Consider the following 22,621-nt stretch of genomic DNA (forward strand, 5'->3'; position numbering starts at 1 on the left):
AACATTGTCCAGGATAGAACATAGATCATAAAACAATCCTCAATAAACTAAGAGGGTTTTAAATGATATGAAGTATGTTCTCTGAACACAAGGCAATGACATTAAAAATCAGTAATGAAGAAATTTGGGAAATTCATAAATATGTGGAAAGCAACATACTCCTAACCAAAGAGTCAAAGAAGAAATCACAAGGGAAATTAAAAAATACTTTGAGATGGACGAAGACACAAATACCAAAACTTACGGGATGCAGTTATAGTAGTACTTAGAGGGAAATTTATAGCCATAACCACCTATATTAAAAAGATCTCAGGATGCCTGGGTGGCTCAGTTGGTTAAGTGGCTGCCTCAGCTCAGGTCATGATCCCAGCATCTTGGGATCGAGTCCCACATCAGGCTCCTTGCTCAGCAGCCTGCTTCTCCCTCTGCCTCTTCCTGTCACTCTGTCTGCTTGTGCTCTCTCTCTCTCTGACAAATAAATAAATAAAATCTTAAAAAAAAAAAAGATCTCAAACCAATACTCTTTCTACCTTAACAATAGAGACAGGAAGACACAAAGAGAAAAACACTCTATACTCTGGATTGGAAGAATAAATATTGTTAAAATGTCTATGTTACCCAGAGAAATCTATGTATTCAATGCAATCCCTATCAAAATACCATCAAATTTTTTCACGAAGCTGGAATAAATAATCCTAAAATTTGTATGGAACCAGAAAAAAACCCACATAGTCAGAGAGATGTTGAAAAAGAAAACCAATGCTGGTGACATCACAATTCCAGACTTTAAGCTCTATTACAAAGCTGTAATCATCAAGACAGTATGCTTATGGCACAAAAACAGACACATAGATCAATGGACCAGAACCCAGATCCAGCAATGGAACCTCAACTCTACGGTCAACTAATCTTTGTGTGACAAAGCAGGAAAGAATAGCCAATGGAAATAAGATGGTCTTGGGGTCCCTGTGTGGCTCTGTCGATTAAGCAGCTGCCTTCGACTCAGGTCATGATCCCGGGGTCCTGGGATTGAGCCCCATGTCAGGCTCCCTGATCAGCAGGGAGCCTGCTTCTCCCTCTCCATCTGCCTGCCACTCTGCCTACTTGTGCTCTCTATCTCTCCGTCAAATAAGTAAAATCTTAAAAAAAAAAAAAAAAAAAAAAAAGGAAAAGGAAAAGAAAAAACACGGTCTCTTCAACAAATGGTGTTGGGAAAATTGGACAGCCACATGCAGAAAAATGAAACTGGACCATTCCTTACACCATACAGAAAGATAAACTCTAAGTGGATGAAAGACCTAAATGTGAGACAAGAATCCACCAAAATCCTAGAGAATACTAGCGGCAACCTCTTCGACCTTGGCCACAGTAACTTCTTGCTAGACACGTCTCCAAAGGCAAGGAAAACAAAAGCAAAAATGAACAATTTGGACTTCATCAAGATAAAAACTTTTTGTACAGCAAAAGAAGTAATCAGCAAAACTAAAAGGCAACCTATGGAATGGGAAAAGAGATTTGCAAATGACATATTAGATAAAGGGCTAGTATCCAAGATCTATAAAGAAGTTATCAAACTCAACACCAAAAAAACAAATAATCCAGTCAAGAAATGGGTATAAGACATGAACAGGCATTTCTCCAAAGATGACATCCAAATGACCAACAGACACATGAGATAATGTTCCACATCAGTTGAAATTAAAGAAATACAAATCAAAACCATAATTAGATACTACTTCACATCGGTCAGAAGGCTAAAATTAACAAGTCAGGAAACAACAAATGTTAGCAAGGATGTGGAGAAAGGGGAAGCCTCTTACGTTGTTGGTGGGAATACAAGCTGGTACAGTTACTCTGGAAAATGCTATAGAGGTTCCTCAAAGTTAAAAGAAGAGCTACCCTACAACCCAGCAGTTGCACTACCAGGTATTTACCCCAAAAATACAAATGTAGTGATCTGAAGGGGCCCTTGCACCCCAATGTTTATAGCAGCAGTGTCCACAAGAGCCAAACTATGGAAAGAGCCAAAGCGTCCATTGACAGATGAATGGATAAAGAAAATGTTGTATATACACCAGCAATGAATATATGCAGCCATCAGAAAGGATGAATACTTAGCATTTACATGGATGTAGATGGAACTGGAGAGTATTACGCTGAGCAAAATAAGTCAGTCAGAGAAAGACAACTGTCATATGGTTTCACCCATATGTGGAATATAAGAAACAGATGATATAGGGGAAGGGAGGGAAAAATGGAATGGTAAGAAATCAGAGAGGGAGACCAACCACGAGGGACTCTTAATATAGGAAGGAAACAGAGGCTTGACGGAGGGGAGGTAGGTGGGGTAATGGGGTAAATGGGTAGTGGGCATTAAGGAGGGCATGTCATGTGATGAGTACTGGGTGTTACATGCAACTGACAAATTACTGAACTCTACATCTGAAACTAATGATGTCCTATAAGTTGGCTAATTGAATTTAAAATTAAAAAACAATAGAGAAAGAAGAGCAAGGTAAAGCTAGCAGAAGGAAATAATAGATAATGGACATTAATGGACAAAGAATAGAGAATAGAAAAACCAATAGAAAAAAAAAATCAATGAAACCAAAAGTTGGTTCTTTGAAGAAAACAAAATGGACAAAACTTTAGCTGGATTAAAAAAAAAAAAAATTGAGAAGGGATGCCTGGTTGGTTCAGCCTCTGACTTTGCCTCAGGTTATAATCTCAGGCTCCTCGGATCAAGACCCACACTGGGCTCCCTGCTCAGTGGGGAGCCTGCTTCTTCCTCTCCTGCCACTCACCCTGCTTGTGTGTGCTCTCTCTCACAAATAAATACAATCTTAAAAAAGAAAGAGACTCACAATACCAAAATCATGAGTGAAAGAGAGGCCATTACTACTAACCTTATAGAAATAAAAAATTATTAGAGAATATTATGAGTAACTGAATGCCAATGAATTAGATTACTTAAATGAAATGGACAAACACCTAGAGAGAGATGAGTCACATAAACAGACTCAAGACAAAACAAAAAAAATGTCAACAAAAATGAGAAAAGAGATTAAATAGTGATTTAGAAGGAAAGCATGGGCCCAGATGGATACACTGGTGAATTCTACCAGTTCTTCAGTATCTTCTAAAAATTAGGAAAGGAGAGAAACAGTTCCCAACTTCTTCCCAACTATGAGACCGATATGAACCTAGTACCAAAGACAGATAAAAATATAAGAAAATGACAGAGCAATATCTCATGAATATAAAACTAAAGGAGAGGATACTAGAATACTCAAGTGTATTCAAGAGTACTTGAAAACCTAATCCAGCAGGATATGGAAAGTATTATATAACACAGCTAGGGGCTATTTACTCCAGGAATGCAAGATTGGGTTAGTATCGGAAAATTAACTAATGTAACACACTATATACCAAAAGAATAAAGGGTAAAACCCAAATGGTTAATCTAAACAGAGACAAAAAAAACATTTGACAAAATCTAATACCCTTTTGTGATGAAAACACAAAAAATGAGGAACAGAAATTAGCTTCCTCAACCTGAATAAAGGGCATATGTGGAAAAATAAAAACAAAACCACAAACCAAAAATACATCTAACAGCATACTTAATAAAAAATGAAAGCTTTCCCCTGAAGACTAGGAACAAGAGAAGGCTATTCATTCTCACCGCTCATATTTAACACTACATTGGTGGTTCCAGCCAGGGCAATTAGGCAAGAAAAAGAAAAATCCATCCAGATAGGAAAAGAAGAAGTACATCTATCTTTATTCATAGATGACACAATCTTATATATTGAAAAACCTAAGAAAGTAGCTAAAAAATTTTAGAACTAGGGGTGCCTGGGTGGCTTAGCTGGTTAAGTATCTGACTCTTAGTCTTGGCTTGGGCCATGATCTTGGGGTCGTGAGACTGAGCTCTGCATTGGGCTCATGCTCAACGTGGAATCAGCTTGGGATTCTTTCCCTCTTCCTCGCCCTCCCCCTCTATCATTCCTTATCCTCCTACCCACACTTGCATGTTCTCATTCTCTCTCTAGAATAAATAAGTAAAATCTTTAAAAATAACATTGGGGGGGGGCCTCAGTGGCTCAGTGGGTTAAGCCTCTGCCTTTGGCTCAGGACATGATCTCAGGGTCCTAGGATTGAGCCCCACATCGGGCTCTCTGCTCAGCGGGGAGCCTACTTCCCCCCCCCTCTCTCTGCCTGCCCCTCTGCCTACTTGTGATCTCTCTCTCTGTCAAATAAATAAATAAAATCTTAAAAAACAAGCAAAAAACAATGTTGGAACTAATGAGTTGAACAAGGTTGCAGGATACAAGATCCTGTATATATAATATACAAAAATCAAATGTACTTCTGCACACTAGCAATGAGCAAACAATTCCATTTAAAAGACCATCAGAAAGAATAAAAAGCTTAGGAACAGATTTATCATAAGAAATGTAAAAGTCATACTGTTGAAATTACAAAACACTATTGAAAGAAATTGAAGATGATCTGAGTAAACTGGAAGACATCCCAAGTAAATGAACTGGGACACTAAAGATGGCCATACTTCCCAAATTAATCTTTATAGATTCAGTGCAATCACTATAAAACTCCCAACTGGCTTACTTACAGAAACTGACAAGTTGATTTTAAAATTCATATGGGAAATTCAAGTGATGCTGGATAGCAAAAACAATCTTGTAAAAGAAGAACGAAATTGGAGGACTCACACTTCCAGATTCAAACTCATTACAAAGGTACAATAATTAAGAGAGTATGGTACCAGCATAAGGATATTCAGTGGAATTAAACTGAGAATCCAGAAGAAAATCCTCACACTTCCGGTCAAAGATTACAACACGGGTGCCAAAACAGTTCAGTGAGGAATGACTCGTCTTTTCAAGATGGTACTGGGACAACTGGATATCCACATGCAAAAGAATGAAATCTGACACCGTACCTCACACTATACGTAAAAACTACTTGAAATAGATTACAGATATAAATTTAAGAGATAAAACTATAAAACTAATTTTACAAAAAACACAGGGGCAGATTTTTGTGAACTTGGATTTGGCAATGGTTTCTTAGCTAGGACAGCAACGTATAAGTAATCAAATATAGAGATAAATTAAAGTTTTGTGCTTCAAGAGACACTATCAAGAAAGTAAAAAGAGGACCCTATTTGATAATGGCATTGCATCTGGGATATATAAGGAACTCCTACAACTCCAGAATAAGAGCACAACCTGATTGAAAACGGACAAAAGATCCACGCAGACATTTCTTCACGAACACACACAGATAGCCAATAAACACATGAAAAGGTGCTCGGTGTTATCAGTCACCAGGGAAATGCCAACCATCTGCAATGAGATGGGCCTTCACACCCACTAGGACGGCTATCACAAACAAGACTGATAATAAGTGTTAATGAAAATGTGCAGCCACATCCTACACTGTGGGTGGGATTTTAAAATGTGTGTGTGGTCGTCTTGGAAAACAGCCTGGCCGTTCCTCAAATAGTTGAACAGAGTTACCACGTGATCTAGCAGTTCTCCTAGATAAAGGAAAACACGAGGTCTACACAAAAACTTGCACAGGAATGTTCACAGCAATAATATCCATAATATTTAAAAAAGCAGAAATAGTCCAAATGTCCATCAAGTGATTAATGGATACATATAATGTATATCCATAAGTGGAATATTATTCAGCAATAAAAAGCAGTCAGATACTGATGCTATACGATATGGATGAAACTTGAAAACGTTATTCTTAGTGAAAGAAGCCAGTCACAATGGAATCTCTTGTATGACTCCATGCATGTGAAATATCTAGAACACGCAAATCTACAGAAACAAAAAATAGATTAATGGTCGGCTAGAGCCGGGAGGGAGAGGAATAGGCCCATTTGAGAATGACAGCCGAAGGGCACGGGGTTTCTTTTTGAGGTGATGACAATGTTATAAAATCATAATGCTTAAACAACTGTGAACATACAACGACATCTCAATGACACTTTGTACATCTATGGAGTATTGTGATTTTCTACAGGTCTTATAATCCCCTCCTCATGGCAGAACTGAGTGCAGGACCAGATGTGTGAATCAAGCACTTAGCATATTAAGAGTGAACGATAAGATCTAACTAAATATATGTGGAACAAATGACTGGGATAAAAATCGTAACAATATTTTTAAATAGAAGCCTAAGGGTCACGTGATTTATCTGCCACCAATGGGAGTCTTTGGCAATACTTTCTATACCTGTTACTTCCGTCAAGTTTGGTCACCCCGGCCCTTGTCCAGGCCTTTCTAATTCCATGTCTCCGGACTCTGGTCACTTTGTTTAAATGTCCTGCTGCTTCCAGCTTTTCTCCCTTAAATTATTCCTTCTCAAACGTCTTTATGGGGAGAAAATGATGAAAAAGGATAAAATCAAGCAACCGTGAAGGCAGAGAGGAAATAAAGAAATGAAACGTCTAACTTATGCAACACGAAACACCATTTCGGGCAAGCAAATCTGCCATATATCCACATAATCAATACCTGGCAAAAAGTGGCTAGAATCCGAAGGGCTCAACAAGACAAGATTTATTATATACTTACAAAAATTAAGTTTAGCTTTTAGCCTAATGTCCAGGCACTGCAGACACTGAATCTAATTTACTATTTATTGGAATACTAACTTGTTGACAGCACATTTTATGTGCCTTTACTTATTTCATCATTAAGTATAAACACTCAGGAAAGTAATTTGATTTTATCTTTTTTTACTTAAAACCATCAAACTTGCTTTAAAATATTCTTAGGGAGGCTAATTTATCATGATTATCAGGGGCTGAACGCGTCTGGAAAAAAAAAAAAAAGCCGGCAAATAAAAGCCTTAACAAATTTTGCCACTTGAATCAGACAAGCCCTTTAAATACCCAGATTACCAAGCGAACAATAAAGCGACCTGTAAGAAACAAATAATGACTTCATGTTCCCTTCCCCCCACAAAAAGGGTCAAGTTTGAATTAATGGCTTCATACTATCATTTCTTCAGAAAAAGCCTTTGAATTTAAGTATTTTCCAAAATATTTTCCTTCTCGATTTTCCCATGCTGTAAGAAGACACCACCTGAATGCAAAACAAAAATCTAACTACAGAGGAGATGTGACTGATTTTGTTTTTGAATAAACGCAGTACTGAAATGAAGGCTGTTTCTCAAAGTTATTCCAGCGGGAGCTACTCATCTATCCGTTCCAGTGATTCTGTCACTGCCACACAATTTCTTCTGGAGGAATTATCTCATTTTGTATATATATGAAAACAAAACAAAACAAAACAAAAAACCTCTTGTCACTGTATTGTTAGATTTGTTTTATTAACAATGGTATTTTCCCAGCCTATTGGCCTTTGCATGGTAAGACATGCCTTTGAAAAGACCTTTCATGCTTTCAAAAAATCAAACCTATTCTTAAAAGGATTTGAATCTGCCATCACTAAAAATATGCAAAAGAACACACAACAGGTCAGAAAGCTGTGAACGCGGGCAACAGTATTGTGCTGTGGACATAACTCTCAAGGTCAATACAGCACTGATTTGATTTTGATTTAGTTGTGTCCTGTTGCTAGAATGTTCATCTTATAGGAGAGGAGAAGATAAACAGGGAGGAGTCTTGAACTACAGACTACTGTTTACCAGGGGTGAGATAAGGTACGGTTTGGTGTGGTGAGGTGTGGTAATTCTCACTCTGGTTAGAATGACTTCCCCGAGATGCAGAGGACACGCGTGTGTGTGCGCGCGCACACGCACACACACACACACACACACACACACACACACACACACACACACACTCTCGAACCCTCTTCTGCTCCGCGTCACCCAAGGTCATACTTTACTGGAATAACAGCAAATACTGACTTCAGGTCATGTTGCAATTATTCTTTTGGTCATGAGATACAGGACTAAGATTTATAGGAACGTGACTAAGATGGAACTCTTCCGGGAAATTCAGGTGCTAAACCCAGCCCAGGGAGGATGGGCTGGCCCGAGAGACAATCACCAGAAAGGGTCCAAGCAGTATGATGTGGGATGTTTCAACCAAAGCCTCGTGACGACAACCATGTGGCCTGGGAGACTTAACCTCTGGGCAGCCCTAAATGTTATAATGTGACAGTAAAGAAAACTAAATCATGGACTAAGTAAGGCAGGGGCTGTGACTTTCTAGGCCTAATGAACATGGAGGCAGAGGGGAGGGTACGAGGAGTCATTCAGGGCAGAGAAAGAGCCACAAGCCAGAGGCCACTGTGCATGCGTCTGTGCTGAGTACAAGCTGGAGAAGCTCACTCCACAAGGCAACAGTAGCCGGGCTTTGCCTGGGGACCAGCGTCCTTCAGGGGCAGCACATCCGCCACAAGTATGCGCCTGAGAGAAAAGCCCAGAGTTGGCTCTGTTCCTGCCACTGGGATTTCAGCAACCGCTGTTTCCGAATGCCCCTCTGAGCGCACCTGTGCGGGTCTTCCTACCGGGACCCCCGCCAGTCCCTTCCTGCTTGTCTCCTTGCTCCTTCTACTCCATGTACTACACTGAGGCAGAGGAACTTTTTAAAATGCAGATCCGATCACCAGAGCTAAGATTTCCTCTTACTTTACCAGACACTGCGTAGAGTAACTTATTTATTCCTTAAACTTATGAAGGAGACAGGAAGATTATCTCTGTTTCATAAATGAAAATGCTGAGGCACAGAGAAGTAACTTATCCCAAGTCCCAGAAGTAGGAAGGAGCAGACGTGGGATTTGAACCTGGGCTAGTAACTTCATGGTGTTTCCTCTGCAGACCATCAGCCTGAAGATAGGATCTAGAGTCTCTGACTGCTTTATGAGAGCCTCCCTGACCTAGCCCCTACCTAACTCCCTAGCCTCATTTCTTATCATGTTCTTCCCTCACCATTCATGCTCTAGCTACAGATAACCTCTTCACACGTGTATAAATGTACACTGAGATGCCCATACATTCATACACGCACATATATTTGCACAGATGCTTACACTTACACACCTGTTCCTAACCATATACATTTTGGGAGTGCGTAAACGCAAGAGACTTCTTGACGCAGTGACTAAGGGCTTGGACCGTGGGACCATGCAGCCTTGGTTCAGATCCTGCCTCCGCCGCTTACTAGCTGTGAGATCTCCAGCTGTGATTTACTTCCGTACTTCAAAGCATCCTCACCCAATAAAGTGGAGGAGATGGAATTTACCGACGAGGTTCACGGCAATGATGGAATGTTAATGGACACACAGCACTCAGGATACATGCCTGGTAGGCAGTGACTACAACATAATTTTGATGGTCTTTCCCAAATTTGCCTATGAAAATTGGTTCCTTCTGTTTGAAATTTTCTTTTCCACGTGGGCATCTCCATCTACCCATTCCTCAGGATTCAGCTTAGACATCAGCTCCTCAGCAGCAGTCCTGATGCCTCGAGGTCTGATGAAGCCTCCCACTGTGCATGCCCAGGTCACTCCATATTTCCTTTGCAGCCAGCGTCATGCTGGTCACCACGGTTCATGACTCCAGGAAGGCAGGGACTAGGCTGGTTTTTAATAGTAGGGTACATCCACTGTGCCCACAACTCTGCCTAGTGCAGAGGGCCCATGGGACCATCACCTAAATCTGGCCCTGGGGATCTGCTGGTAGACATCAGTGAGGAAATCTGGACTCGAAGGTTAAATGCATAGGAGACTGCTCTTTGGAGAAGAGAGACTTTTAGACAGAACACTCCCCCCACCCCCGCAAAGACAGAAATATGACAGCCTGTCCAAATGGAGATGATGGGGTCACGGCACCGTAATTGTGGCAGGCAAAAGAAAGCAGAGATCAAGTATAAAAAGCACTTTGTTTTAAAGAAAACCGAGCTGAAGTTACTTTTTTTTTTTTTTTTAATTTGACAGATCACGAGTAGGCAGAGAGGCAGGCAGAGAGAGAGAGGAGGAAGAGGCAGGCTCCCTGCTGAGCAGAGAGCCCGATGCGGGACTCGATCCCAGGACCCTGAGATCATGACCTGAGCTGAAGGCAGAGGCTTTAACCACTGAGCCACCCAGGCGCCCCTGAAGTTACTTTTTCGATGGTTCATAACTACTTACTGACGAAGCAGATCTCTTTAATGAGTGCTCTTTTCTCTGTGCGGTCTCGCTCAAGGTCTCCTCTCCCTGCTATAAGGAATAAAAAATGAGGATGGAAAGAAAGAGCTTCCTCATGTTAAGAATCTGAGAAAGGCTTCTCAGTGATTGTACCCAACTGCGACACTTAAATGTCACCTGCAAATGAGGATCTCTCATCCTGCTTACTGAAGGACTAATCTTCTTGGGTCATTTCCAGCCTTCGGTAATCAGCCAGCCACGATTTAGCAGAATGAAATGTTTAGCAAAGTAGAGGTCCTCCGAGTAAATTCTGGAGCTCCCTACAGTGCCAGTGCTCTATATTTAGGAGAAATATTAGGCAGAAGATTATCTGGGCACCCGACTAAAGGAGGAACAATAGTGCGCTCTAGGGAAGTGAGGTGTAAGATCCCAGAAGAGCCGTCCCATGCTGCAGAAAGAAAGAGCCAACACTTACAATCTCACTGGAGCAGTGAAGGTCAATTATGACATCCTGCTTTCCTTGCCTTTCTGGTCTCTATCAATCTTCCTTCCCCCTTTCCACCAACTGGCTCCCGGACGGGAGAAGGGTGATGTCACACGCTTACCGTACTTCCACAGAATATCAACTTGGTTAAGACCTGTCCAGGCGCTGACAGACGGAACAGAAATGTGGAGTGAGTGAGACAAATTGAAGTGCTGGCCTGAGCGAAACAACGTGTGATTCAATGAGAGGATCCGCGTCTCGCTTCAGGAAAAAAGCACGCATTTGATTAACAGGAAATGGAAAAGGGCCATGAGTTGACAATGTGGAGAACAGACCAAGGGCATCCCAACAGAGCCTGTCAATTACAAAGCCCAGGAAGTGTTCTGGCAATGCAGGAGGCAAAAGGCACTTGGACATCTGCGAGCATGCAGAAAGGAAGGAAAAAAGAACAGAGGAGGAGATGGGGCTCGACAGATTCAGAGGGCTGTGGCCCAGGAGCTGTCGATGGACCTTCGCTGTGAGAGCAAGCGGCTGTTCAAATTTAGAAATCATTCCCAAGGTGAAGCTAATGCAAGACTCATGGGATTTCACTTAACCTGCGACTTGGATGCCCGCAGAGAATGTGGCTTCTTAATTTATGTCTAAGATGTTTGTGCCTCCTGTCCGAGTCGCCACCCTCTGGCTCGCAGGACAAAGAACTCTCAGTTCTATCCAGTCTAAACCTAAGTCTGAACTAAGTTTTCAAGGACTCTATTAAGTGCTTATTCTCACCTCGGTCAAAATGCTGAGTATCTCAAAAGACCGGGCTTCCCTGTTCTTCTGCTTCTTATTCCCTAAGATGATCTCCAGATGACCTCAGATCCTGAAGGGAAAAGGATGGAGCTTTTGGGCACAGTCCCCCAAAACTGGTCACTGGCATCGTGGCTGGACTTGGGGCGGTTGCCGGCCATGGACTGGTCTTTCCCTCTCAGCTTGGTCAGAGCCCGGACTGCTCGGCGGTCCAGCCAGGCCCCCTTCTCCTGCTGCAGATGGGCCGCCCCAGGCCTTGGCCCCTGTTCTGTCTAGTTTATTAACCACGGGCCTTTTTTGTAGCCACCTTTCTTGGTCACGGGGACTAATGCTGGCTCTTCACTTGGCATATGCGACACATGGTAACTTAAGGGACCTTGGGGGAGTTAAACTTCTGGTTGCTTGCTGCTGTGGCCATGCTGTGGCTGGGCCTGTTGGCACTGGTGGGGTGTGCTGGGGGGAGTGTTACTGTACGGCCATATCTTTCTGGAGTTCTATGTAGATGGTGGAGGCACGATGCCCTTAGAGCTACCTATCCACCCACTTATTTTCATTTATCTACCCCCCAGCCCCTTTTCTGAAGCAGATCTCAGAGTAAGGAAAGGAGAAGAATGTCTACTGATTCTTCCTTTCTCTCTCCTTCTACCATCTCCCAGGGACTACATGGGGTAGGTTCTGGCTCTGCCTTATGGATAAACGGGGCCCTTTTCTCTGTATTTTAGATCTCCAGGCTCAGAGTCCTACGGTACTGCTTGATGTGCTAAGGAAATGATTAAAAGAATTTAGTGAGACCTTCTCTCAAGCCAACAGCCTGACCTTTAAGGTTTTTGTCTTTCTTGTACGTGATAAAAGATTTCCTAAATATTCTCCCCATTTATATTCCTTCTGCACTAGACACTAAGCATCCCTCAGACAGATAGATGCCTTTGGTCAGAGGTCTTCTGCTGTACGCAGAAACACAAAAGAAAAATGCACATAAATAATTTCATTACACTGGGTTCTTCATCAGGAGAAAAGACTTAAAAAGACAAGAGGCAGTGACAAATTAACATTGGCTGTGTCTTCCATGTGCCAGGCGCTTTGTGTAATCTCATGACTTCTCATAATGATCTTGGAAGATAAACACTATCCCATTCATTTTACAGAAGGGTCAACTGTGTCAAAGAAATCAAGCAGTTTGCCCGGAGTCACAGAACTGCTAATTTGCAAACCCAGCATTCGAATCCTCGTCTAACAGAAAAGCACACACTGTTTCCACTAACTCCCATCATGACATAATGTGCTGTATTTTATTGAATTGCAAACATCAGTTGCAGGCTGCTCCAATATTGTACGTCCCACTAAAAAAAGAAATGCACTGTCAATTACACCACGACGCACCATTTATTTGTAAGATGGATTCTATTTCTGACAAGCAAAAATGTGAAAAAAAAATACATCTAAGAATGAATTAAATCTGGCAAATACTGCTTAAGCGAAGGGATTCGAGCATCTGTGTATAGGCTGGCCCAGAAGACAAAACACCCAGGAAGGGAAAGATCAGGAAAAGGTTGTCATAGTCATTCAGCTATTAAGAAACGGAAGGCTGAGTAAAGACAGAGCCTTGTGAAATGGGAAGAAAAGGTGAACTTTGAAGAAACACCGTGGCAGGTAAATCAACAGGAACTGGCAGTTTGTAGATTGTAAAGGTTGAAGAATGCACTAGAAGCCAAGATTGTGAAGTTTGGAAGACGGGAAAACGGTAATAATGGAGAGACTGGGAAAAGGGAGAAGGATGGTTTCCACCATTTCAGATACAGTAATATTCCAAAACCAGAGAAGTCTCTTCATGTGGCTCTGGAGGGAGAGAGCGGGAGAGGCAGACACGGGGATCGCTCATAGACACTAGCTCAGGGATAAGACAGTCTTCTCACTGGGGGTCTAAGGATGGAAAAAACCCAGGGTTTACTGGATGTGAAGTGAAGAAAAAGGAACGGGTTGATGAAGGATAAATCCTATGTACCCCTACAAAAGCTGGCTATCGGAAGGTGTTCTTAAGGAATGACAGACCTAAAAGGCTCAACTCAAATGAAAACCACTTTCAAAATGGATGTGCCTTAAGTGCCCAGCTCAGTCAAGCACCCCCTGCTGGAGGTTCCTGCCCTAACTGGGTTTACTCTGGAGTCAGATTACCAGTGAGGGTTGGGTGGGGGGGAATTATGAGTTTACAGAGTAGGAGGAGGGAGAGATCTGGAAATTGGAAAAGACTTTTTGAGAAAGCTAGGCCTTGAGCTGGATTTTGAGGTTGGGGGCGGGGTGGGGAAGAAAAAAGGTACCTTTTTTTTCTTTTTAAAGATTTTATATATTTGAGAGATAAAGAGAGAGCACACACATGCGTGTGCACATGAGTGGGGAGAAGGGCAGAGAGAGAAGGAGAAGCAGACTCCCCACTGAGCACAGAGCCCAACGTGGGGCTCGATCCCATGACTCTGAGATCATGATCTGAGCCAAAGGTAGATGCTTAACTGACTGAGACTTTCTGAAAGTCTCGGTCTTTTCTGATGAGAAAGTCTAGAATGAGTGATCCATGAGATGTTCTCCAAGAGGACAGGCTTGGAGCGCATGCTTGTGTGGGAGAGAAAGGGAGATGAACTTGGACAGACAGCTGAGTCACAGTAAAGAGGGAGCCCTGTAGGCAGCAGGGAGCCATTAAGAGCTTTTAAGCAAAGGAATGGACAACATGACATTTAAGTCAAGATTGATCTGGTGTGATGTATAGAAAAACTCAAGCAGGGCGACGATGTGGGCCATTCTGCTTAACACACTTTCACTAAACCCCACTCAATAGTAAACACTCTTTCAGACCCTGGGGACTTACAAATAAGTGAGAACTAGTCTCTTCCTCAACAACTTATACCATTTGGTGGTAAGTGGGGAACGAGCTGAGATGCTTTTCATGTACCCATTTTTGAAGCCACGAGGGTTAGAGCAGAGCCCCGGCAGTAGAAATGGAGCAGAAACCTCAGCAAGCAAGAGTGGATGGCACCTGGGGCTCAGATTCCAAGTCCTTTATTCACTGGGTCCTGCATCATCTGCTTTTTGCCCTCATCTGTCAGTATTTTTTGCATTTTATTCCCTTCGTTCTCCCTTTCTATCCTCTCCTCTATAACCAAGGGCATTAACCGAACACCGCCAAGTCAAACACCATATTGATTAAAAACCCTGTCTTTTCTGAAGCCATGTGTGTTCTCTGCTCTGAGTGTACTTGACGGTCCTCCCATTCAGTTGTTTCGGTCTCTAAGCAACAACTATGTGTGTAATCACACACAGAATTACCTCGAGTTCATAATCGGACGGTCTGTTTAGCTTTTTCATTAAATATCTTCGTTTAAAAATGAAAAAATTAAGGAAACACTAGAGAACAGCCTGCCTGACAGGCAGAGACAACAACATTAGAAGGCCTTGTGTCAAATGTAACTCCATAGTCTACCAATTCGAAACTATTTAACTCAAGGGTCTACTGGGTGCCAGACACTGGACCCACTGCTGGGATACAGTGAATAAGACACAATTCCAGTCCTGAGAACTTTGAGACCTTAGAGACAGATGATGAAAACTTTGCCTCACCAGAGGTCTCATTCTCTCCAATGCTGGCTCTAGTCCACGCCATGATCACTTCTTAACCCGTGCTACCCTCCCGCTTCTACCATTCCCTCCCCCCATTCCAGTCCCTTCACAGGGCCTGAGTGACTCTCTTGAACACAAGTCCTATAATGTCCCCCTCTCCCTTCTTACTCAGTACAGTTCTAAGTCCTTAACCTTGGCCCATAAGGTCCCACGTGATCTGAATTTGATGTCCTCTCCTGCAATTATTTCTCTTACTCCACTCCACCCACACTTGGCTTCTTTACTGTTCCTAGAATATTCTAAAGATGCTCCCACCTCAGACCCTTTTCCTGGTTGTCTATGCCTGGATTTCTCCTACCAAGGCATCTGCCTGATGTGCTCCATCACTTTCTACAGATCTCTGTTCAAAGTTGCCTATCACTGAGCTCTTCTCTGTCTACCTGGCACTCCCTAACCCCCTTATCCTGTCTTACTTTTCCTAAGAGCGTTCACTCAATAAAATGCATCTATCACCACTGGGGACTTACTGTTTACTACCGGCCTCCTCCAGTGGTATTGGAAGCTTCACAAGAAGAGGGTCTGACTGGTTTGTTCTTGTATTCCCAGCACCTGAGATGTTGTCTGGCATGTGCTCAATGGTCGACAAATGCTTCTCGAACACATTGTATGCATGACTGAGAGTTATGCCTAGGATTAGAGGGGCGCAAAAAGGAGGGTACATGGCATATCCTAGGAGGAAACGGGGGCTCCAAGACAGCTCCCTTAAGCAAGGAATGTTTGGACTGAGACTTCCTTCATTCATATGCTCAGAAAGGCAGTCACTTCTTCAACACATTCCCATAAGAGTTTTGCTATGTGTGAGGCACTAGTCCAGGACTAGGCACATAGCTGTCACAAAGGCTGACATGTCCCTGTTCTTGTGAAACTTACAACCTAGTGGGGAAGAGACAATAAGCAAGCCAATACATGAAAAAGGCAGAATGTCCATTATTGACACTTGCTATGCAGATAACTGAAAGAGGGTGATGTAAAAGAAATCCCTGTGATGTAAAAGAAATCCCCTAGGTGGTCCCTTTAGAGTGGGTCACAAGGGAAGTGTCTCTAGGAAGTGACATTTTTGTGGTGATCTGGAGAGCAGTAAGAAAGCTCCCATGTGAAGATGAGGGAGTGAGGATTCCTACAGAGAGAGCACAGTCAGGACAAAGCCCTTAAATGGCAATGGCCTTGAAGTGTTTAAGGAACCACATGCAGGATATTTGGCTACAGGGCTGTAGGCAGAAGGAGACGGGCCTCAGGATCTACAGGAAGAGTCTGAAGAACGAGCAGGACTTGAGGGATGGCAGGGGAAGAGGTGGGCTGCAGAGCATCATGGCAGAGAGAACAGCATCCACAAAGGCAAAGAAGTTTAAAACAGACTCGTATATGTTTGGGTGACTCTAGGGAATTCATTTCTTCTGGGTTCCATGCACAGCCAAAGACGAAATCTAGAGTACTATACAGGTAAACTGGTTTTTTTCTCATGAAACTTCCAGCATCTTATTTTGTTGCAATTGAGAAAGGAGAACCATCTCAGTAGAAAATACATCTTCAGGGAGATCTATAATCAACCGACTAGAAGAAACTATACTAAAAAGTATATTCTTAGAAGATTCAAGGTTGATGTATATTTGAGCTCCTGTTAAGCTCAGAAGGTGGGAAGCAGATGCAACTCTGCCCATTTCTATTCCAAACACAACCTTGGATACAAAGCAGTCACCACTTCTGTTTCAGACACTGACTGAGGGAGTCACAGTGGAAAGCGGGGGGTTCAGTCCCAACTTTTCTTTGCCCAGTGCCATTTCCACTGCTGCCCAGTATCTCAGGGACTCATTCAATGCACGTGCCTAGAATGATCCTTGCTGTCCATTTATTCCATGGACCTTGCCTTCTACAGCTTTCCTCTGGCTTTATCGGTCTTTTCCTGGGCCCACTTATAATTTAGAAAATATATTTTTCTTTATTTTCCTCTCAGCTAATCTTAATACCATGTTTTATTCAGGCTGGTCTGTGGCTTAACAAAGTCTTCTCTCTACCTAAAAAAAAAAAAAAAAAAAAAAAGATGCATATCCAAACAAACTCAAACATGGGATTAACATGCTTGGACACATCTCTTTCTCCATAGTAACTGAGTCCCCAAGGAGTGTCTAAGTCTTTGGGAATCTTGACAGACCAGAATTTTTGTAACAGTTGAGACCCTGTTATCAGTAGAACCAGGTTCTTCAGAAAAGGGAGTGCTAAATTCGCAATAAGGAATTTAATTTAGGTTCACTGTTTATCTAGCAAATGGCGACTTATGAGTAACTTTTCAATATGTGTGTCATAATGGCCTGCTGCTGACTGATAGTAGGCCCAAAGAGTGAAACCATTTGGAGACCAACTCTTTTATGCCTCACACAAGAAAGCACCATGAAGTATATACCAAGATAAAATATTCAGAAGGAAATAAATGAAGGGTGGAATTTCCTTCCACTAACAAAGATGGGTTTGGCAGTCTTATGCCACAAACCTCTGGTGCATATTCCTCACCTACCAATGGAAACATAGTTAAGAGAGCCCTGGAGAGTTAAGAGGCTGTGAATGAGGTTGAAAACTTCTGACTAAACAATGCTATCTGTTCCAGCAGCCATTTACCTTTTAACTCTGGGGATGTTCTATATATGCCCAATGTTTTCTAGAACTTTTCTATTAGGTGGCAAAAATCAGTGGTGTCTACAAATGTCAGGGTGTTCCTGACCTTGAGCAATGACATGAATAGTTATTGTTTCTTGAAAGGCTGATTTTTTTTTGTTTTGTTTTGTTTTGTTTTGTGTTTGGCAAATGGCAAATCCCTAACATAGGAAAAAGGACATTTTACAATGTGAACAAAAACTAAAGGCAAGCTAGAAGGCAAGGGCTGGCCAGGCTGCTAAAAGAAAACACCTGGGAGAAAGCTGGTCTCAATTTTTATGTGCAAATCATTTCTAGAGACCACAGCCCAGGGGCCTGCACTCAGCAATCTTCACCTTCCTGAGAACAGTAGAGATTGTGGAGAAGTAAATAAACATGGTTAGAAGGAGAAGATGAGCCAATACCAGGCAGGGGCCAAGAAATAGCATCAAAGTGCAAAGCACCAAAAATGAGTAAATATCTTTTTGAAGATATTATTGATTTGAGAGAGAGAGCGAGAGAGCGAGAGAGCATGAGAGCTCAGAAGGAGAGGTGCAGGAAGGCAGAGAGAAGCAGACTCCCCACTTGGTAGGGAGCCCAATATGGGACTCGATCCCAGGACTCTGGGATTATGACCTGAGCCGAAGGCAGCCGCTTAACTGACTAAACCACCCAGATGACCCCCCAAAAATGACTAAATATTTTATTTCCATTTTCCATTGTTCCTTTTTACCCATGCTTAAAGAAATAAACATTTTCAGAGCTTAAAACGTGTTTTTAATAACACCGACGTTGTGAAATAAGTGAGCACAAATGTTATTCAGCTGCCGTGATTAAAAATGAAATTAATATCAGAGTTACCTGAAATTCTAATCCATAGTTTTCTCTGCAGAATTCTCTCAATTTAGGATACACATTTTCTCTTAGTGCCTGTCTTTCTGCTCCCGTGTCTGTGGTAGAAAAACAAACACATAGAAAGGAAGTTATGTCCACACATAGGTATTTCTGGAAAAAAATGTAAGCTTACAAGCTAATATTAGCACTAACATAACAATCCAGTTGGGTGCCGACTGTGAAATGATGGGATATGTGACTCCTGGGGGAGCAGGGAGACCACTGCCAGACGTAAGAGCCCGTGGGACGGATGGGAGCCCCCGTGGTCAGGTCCATGTGTGCTGGCAGAGCGGAGAATTCACATTTGAGTCTTGATGCCCACCCAGACCCTCCATGATCTCTTAAGTAGCTGGACCACGCTGTCTTTGGAAGAGGCAGAAGGAAAAACCGTAGGGCTATCTGCTATCAGGTGTTTTAGCCCCATGACGTGTAAGAGCTACAACATCACACACACGCATTGCACACACACGTTAATTTACTGATTCCAAATAGTATCTAAAATCTCTATCATTTGTATCATATTTACAAATAATTCGACTTCTACAAAATTCAGTACAGTATCCATGCAATCAGTACAGCAGTTAGGAAAGACAAGTCGTGGGAGCCAATTTCCACACAGCAGATCCCCATCTGGTGGATTTGACTGGCCAGCGGTCACCTTGGGCACCGGGGCTGCCTGTTGTAGGGCTAATTGCTTCCTGTGTAAATACTTCAAAAATCACTATTTACTATTCATGTCCTTAATAAAAACATACAAGAAGAAACAGAACCTGAAGCCAGAAAAACCACAGAATATATACTTAATCTTGATTGTTTTGCACAGAAAGGGGTTTATTTCTGAAGCCCCCAGTGCTTGGTAATGCTCTGTATCAAGGATGATGTTATAAAATGTTTACAAGCAAAGCGAGGCTCTTCCTTGCCCCAGTACCTTCCGTGAAAGAGGAGGACTGCGATTTTAAAATCAGGTTAATGTCTTCTCTCATGAAAAATGCCATTTGCTAAATGTACCTCAAACCCAGCGTAACTATGAAATATATTTGCATACCACATTTATAACTAAAAGCCAGTTTCAAAGACTTTCCTTATTATTCTCAAGTTCATCTGTCCATGCAAATTCGACCATATGCTGTGCTGACCTACTCTACTTTCCGACTGTTCTCAAGACTACTTCAAGACAGAAATAACCAATCTCAAGAGTCTGAAATGCAGTTGCAACCTCACAGAGTGACAGAAGCCAGTGTTTACCTGGAAACCAAAGACTCACGAGGCTTCTAGGTTACCCCGTGGTCCAAATGGATAGGGTCTTTTCTAGCCAGGGATCCAACGCGGACCTGAAGTCCAAAGCAGGAGGACCACGTGGAGGAGGGGTGCATCTTAGCAGCACCCTCGTGTGGTCCTAGCCCCGGTGGAGGTCCTATATGCAGTGTTTACATGAGCGATATCATCTAAGGACCCGAGGCCCGCTCTCCATCCCATTTTAAGGGTTGAAAACATTAACTTCGCAACAAAACTAATTAATATTCAATCGATCTCTCTAGAAGGCTATGGGTATTTAAAACACAAATAATAGAAGTCATTTAAAAAATAAGCAAATACTACCAGATGCGGAAGCTGGGAATAATATGTGTAATATAAATAGTAAAATTGTATTATTACATAATTAAACAGGATTAAGAGATGGTAAAATAGCATCAAAATAACACATGGACACATTTTTTTATTTCGTAAAAATGTTAATTATAACTCATGACTAGATACTGCTATCTGAATGTGGCATAGTTTGATGATCAGATAGAAACAGAGTCTGTAATATTTACTGAGAGCTTACTATAGTCATGTACTAAGTATTTCTATGTGTATGTTCTTAGTCACTTCTGTCAACTCTTTGAATAGGTAAAATTACTATTCCATTTTTTAAAAAAATATTTTATTTATTTACTTAGAGAGCAGAAGCTGAGTGAGGGGGAGAGGGGAAGGGAGAGAAAGAATCAGCGGCAGATTCTGCACTGAGTGCAGATGAGCCCAACACGGGACCCCATCCCATGACCCTGAGATCACGACCCATGCTGAAATCAAGAGTCAGATGCTGAACTGACTGAGCCACCCAGGCGCCCCACTAGTCCACTGTTCTTATAAGAGGAAACTGAAATACAGTGGTTAAGAGACTTGCCTGACGTTATACGACCTTTAACTTGGAGAAACCAGACTTGAATCTAGAGAGCCATTCGAATCTAGAATACTCCATAGTTTGCTCTAACCAAAAAAAAAAAAAAAAAAAAAAAAAAAAATCTGCATTGGTGCAAAGACTCAATCTTCGAAAATGATGCATTGGATACCTTCATGGAATACTTAAGGGACGCTGAACTCCTTTTTTTTTTTTAAATTTTTTATTTTTTCAGCGTAACAGTATTCATTATTTTTGTACCACCTCCCTGTTCCCACTCTAACGCCCTTTTATCCATTCTCCACAGAGAAGCCTGACTGATCTTTTTATAAATGCAAATCAGATCCCATAAAGCACTCCCCAGCAGTTCCATAAGGCACCTGGAATGAAATCCACACTCCTTACCTTGGATGTTCTCCCTCTCCCAAAGGGATCTCACACCACTACACAGATGATACCCCTACTCATGGCCTTCCCTCTCACTAGGACTTCCTCCTGTAATGCTTGTGATCATCTCATGGCATCTCCTGCCATTCAGGAGATTTTTTTTTTTTTTTTTTTTTTGCGGATGAATTATGAAATCCATTTAAGAGCACGTTACAATAATGTCAGGGAGGTGATACAAAGCTGGAGGGTTAATATTTCAGGGGGAAGGCATTTGAACCACACCCAAAGATAATCATAAAGAATAAAAGAGAAAACAAAAGCAAAATTCAACAAAGAAAGGCAAGGCTATTTTAAGAAAACATATCATCAAAATCTTAGGAGAAATATTTCTTCATTTATCCTGTTAATTGGCTTATGAATAATGCAGAAATGTACTTATTTGGCTTTAAAATAGCCTTAGTTCAAACCTTAGGTTTTTGGACTTGAGTCAGATGTGATTTCACAATAAAATCTTTCTTGGGCATTATCTTCATCAACCTATTTTCATAAAAACGCAGAATTGGAGAGCTGGTAGGCACCTTCGAGATCATATAGTTTAGAGCCACCTCCTCAGAGAGACCTCTCTGAGCCCTCCACACACTCAACCAACTCTCTGTCCTGTTGCCTTTCAAATTCTTTCCACATTACTCATCACTACTGTTGCTATTTGTTTACTATCAGTATCCCCCATGACAACGTGAGCTCAGAAAGAGTTATAACCTTCTTCTGTCTCATTCGTTGCTACATCCCCAGTGATCAGAGTTGTGCTCAACTAAGAAATGAGTGAATGAAAAAAATGCCACACATGTACCAGTGACCAGAATGAGCTGACAGGCAAGGCTTCTCTGTAATTACCTCCAGAAACAGAAGGGCTTGCTACATTACAATTTGTCCTTGGATGGACACAGAATCAAGAGTATAGGAAATTCTGGGAAATAAACGATAGGGTTTAGAAAGGTGGTTGGTTTCATGAGGTAAGTGAATGACAACTGAAATACTGATTTCTTTTTTGGTTTCTGTGTTTCTGGCAGAACACTAACACATTTTACCAAATTATGTTGAACCTTCCCAAAAGTGTGAAGGGAGTGTATGCACATATCTGACAGATATTCTGTGTTATTACTTGTGTTACAAAAATGACTCAGATTTTCCTGTATTTGTATTAATATGTGATGATTGGCTCTGGAAATGGAAAAGTAATTAAGATAGAATGGATTAATTATAATGGGTGACGGATAAGCTGGCTTAATTATATTAAAAAACCTGATTCATACTAACAGCAAATCCGGATGGTTGGCAATTAAGTAACATTAGAATGTCATAAACAGGAAAAATTAAATTGCAGAATGTCACACATAAAAAGGGACCTCTTAAAAAAGTACAGATCAGAGACAAGGTATGGCATCACTGACTCTACACAGTCATCAAATC

At 41.8% G+C, this 22,621-nt stretch overlaps 1 protein-coding gene across 1 annotated transcript in view; it reads right to left on the reverse strand.

The window, feature by feature from the left end:
• The window catches only part of LOC111149025 (NACHT and WD repeat domain containing 2), a 181,612-nt gene that overhangs the window by 94,684 nt on the left and 64,307 nt on the right, over positions 1 to 22,621 (reverse strand). Inside the window, exon 2 of the mRNA XM_022505913.1 lies at positions 18,568 to 18,656. Coding sequence (XP_022361621.1) covers positions 18,568 to 18,656 — 89 coding nt within the window. The remainder of the gene's footprint in view (positions 1 to 18,567; positions 18,657 to 22,621) is intronic.

Source organism: Enhydra lutris, unplaced genomic scaffold, assembly GCF_002288905.1.
Source record: "Enhydra lutris kenyoni isolate GAN:26980312 unplaced genomic scaffold, ASM228890v2 scaffoldscaffold21, whole genome shotgun sequence".
Lineage (NCBI taxonomy): Eukaryota > Metazoa > Chordata > Mammalia > Carnivora > Mustelidae > Enhydra > Enhydra lutris.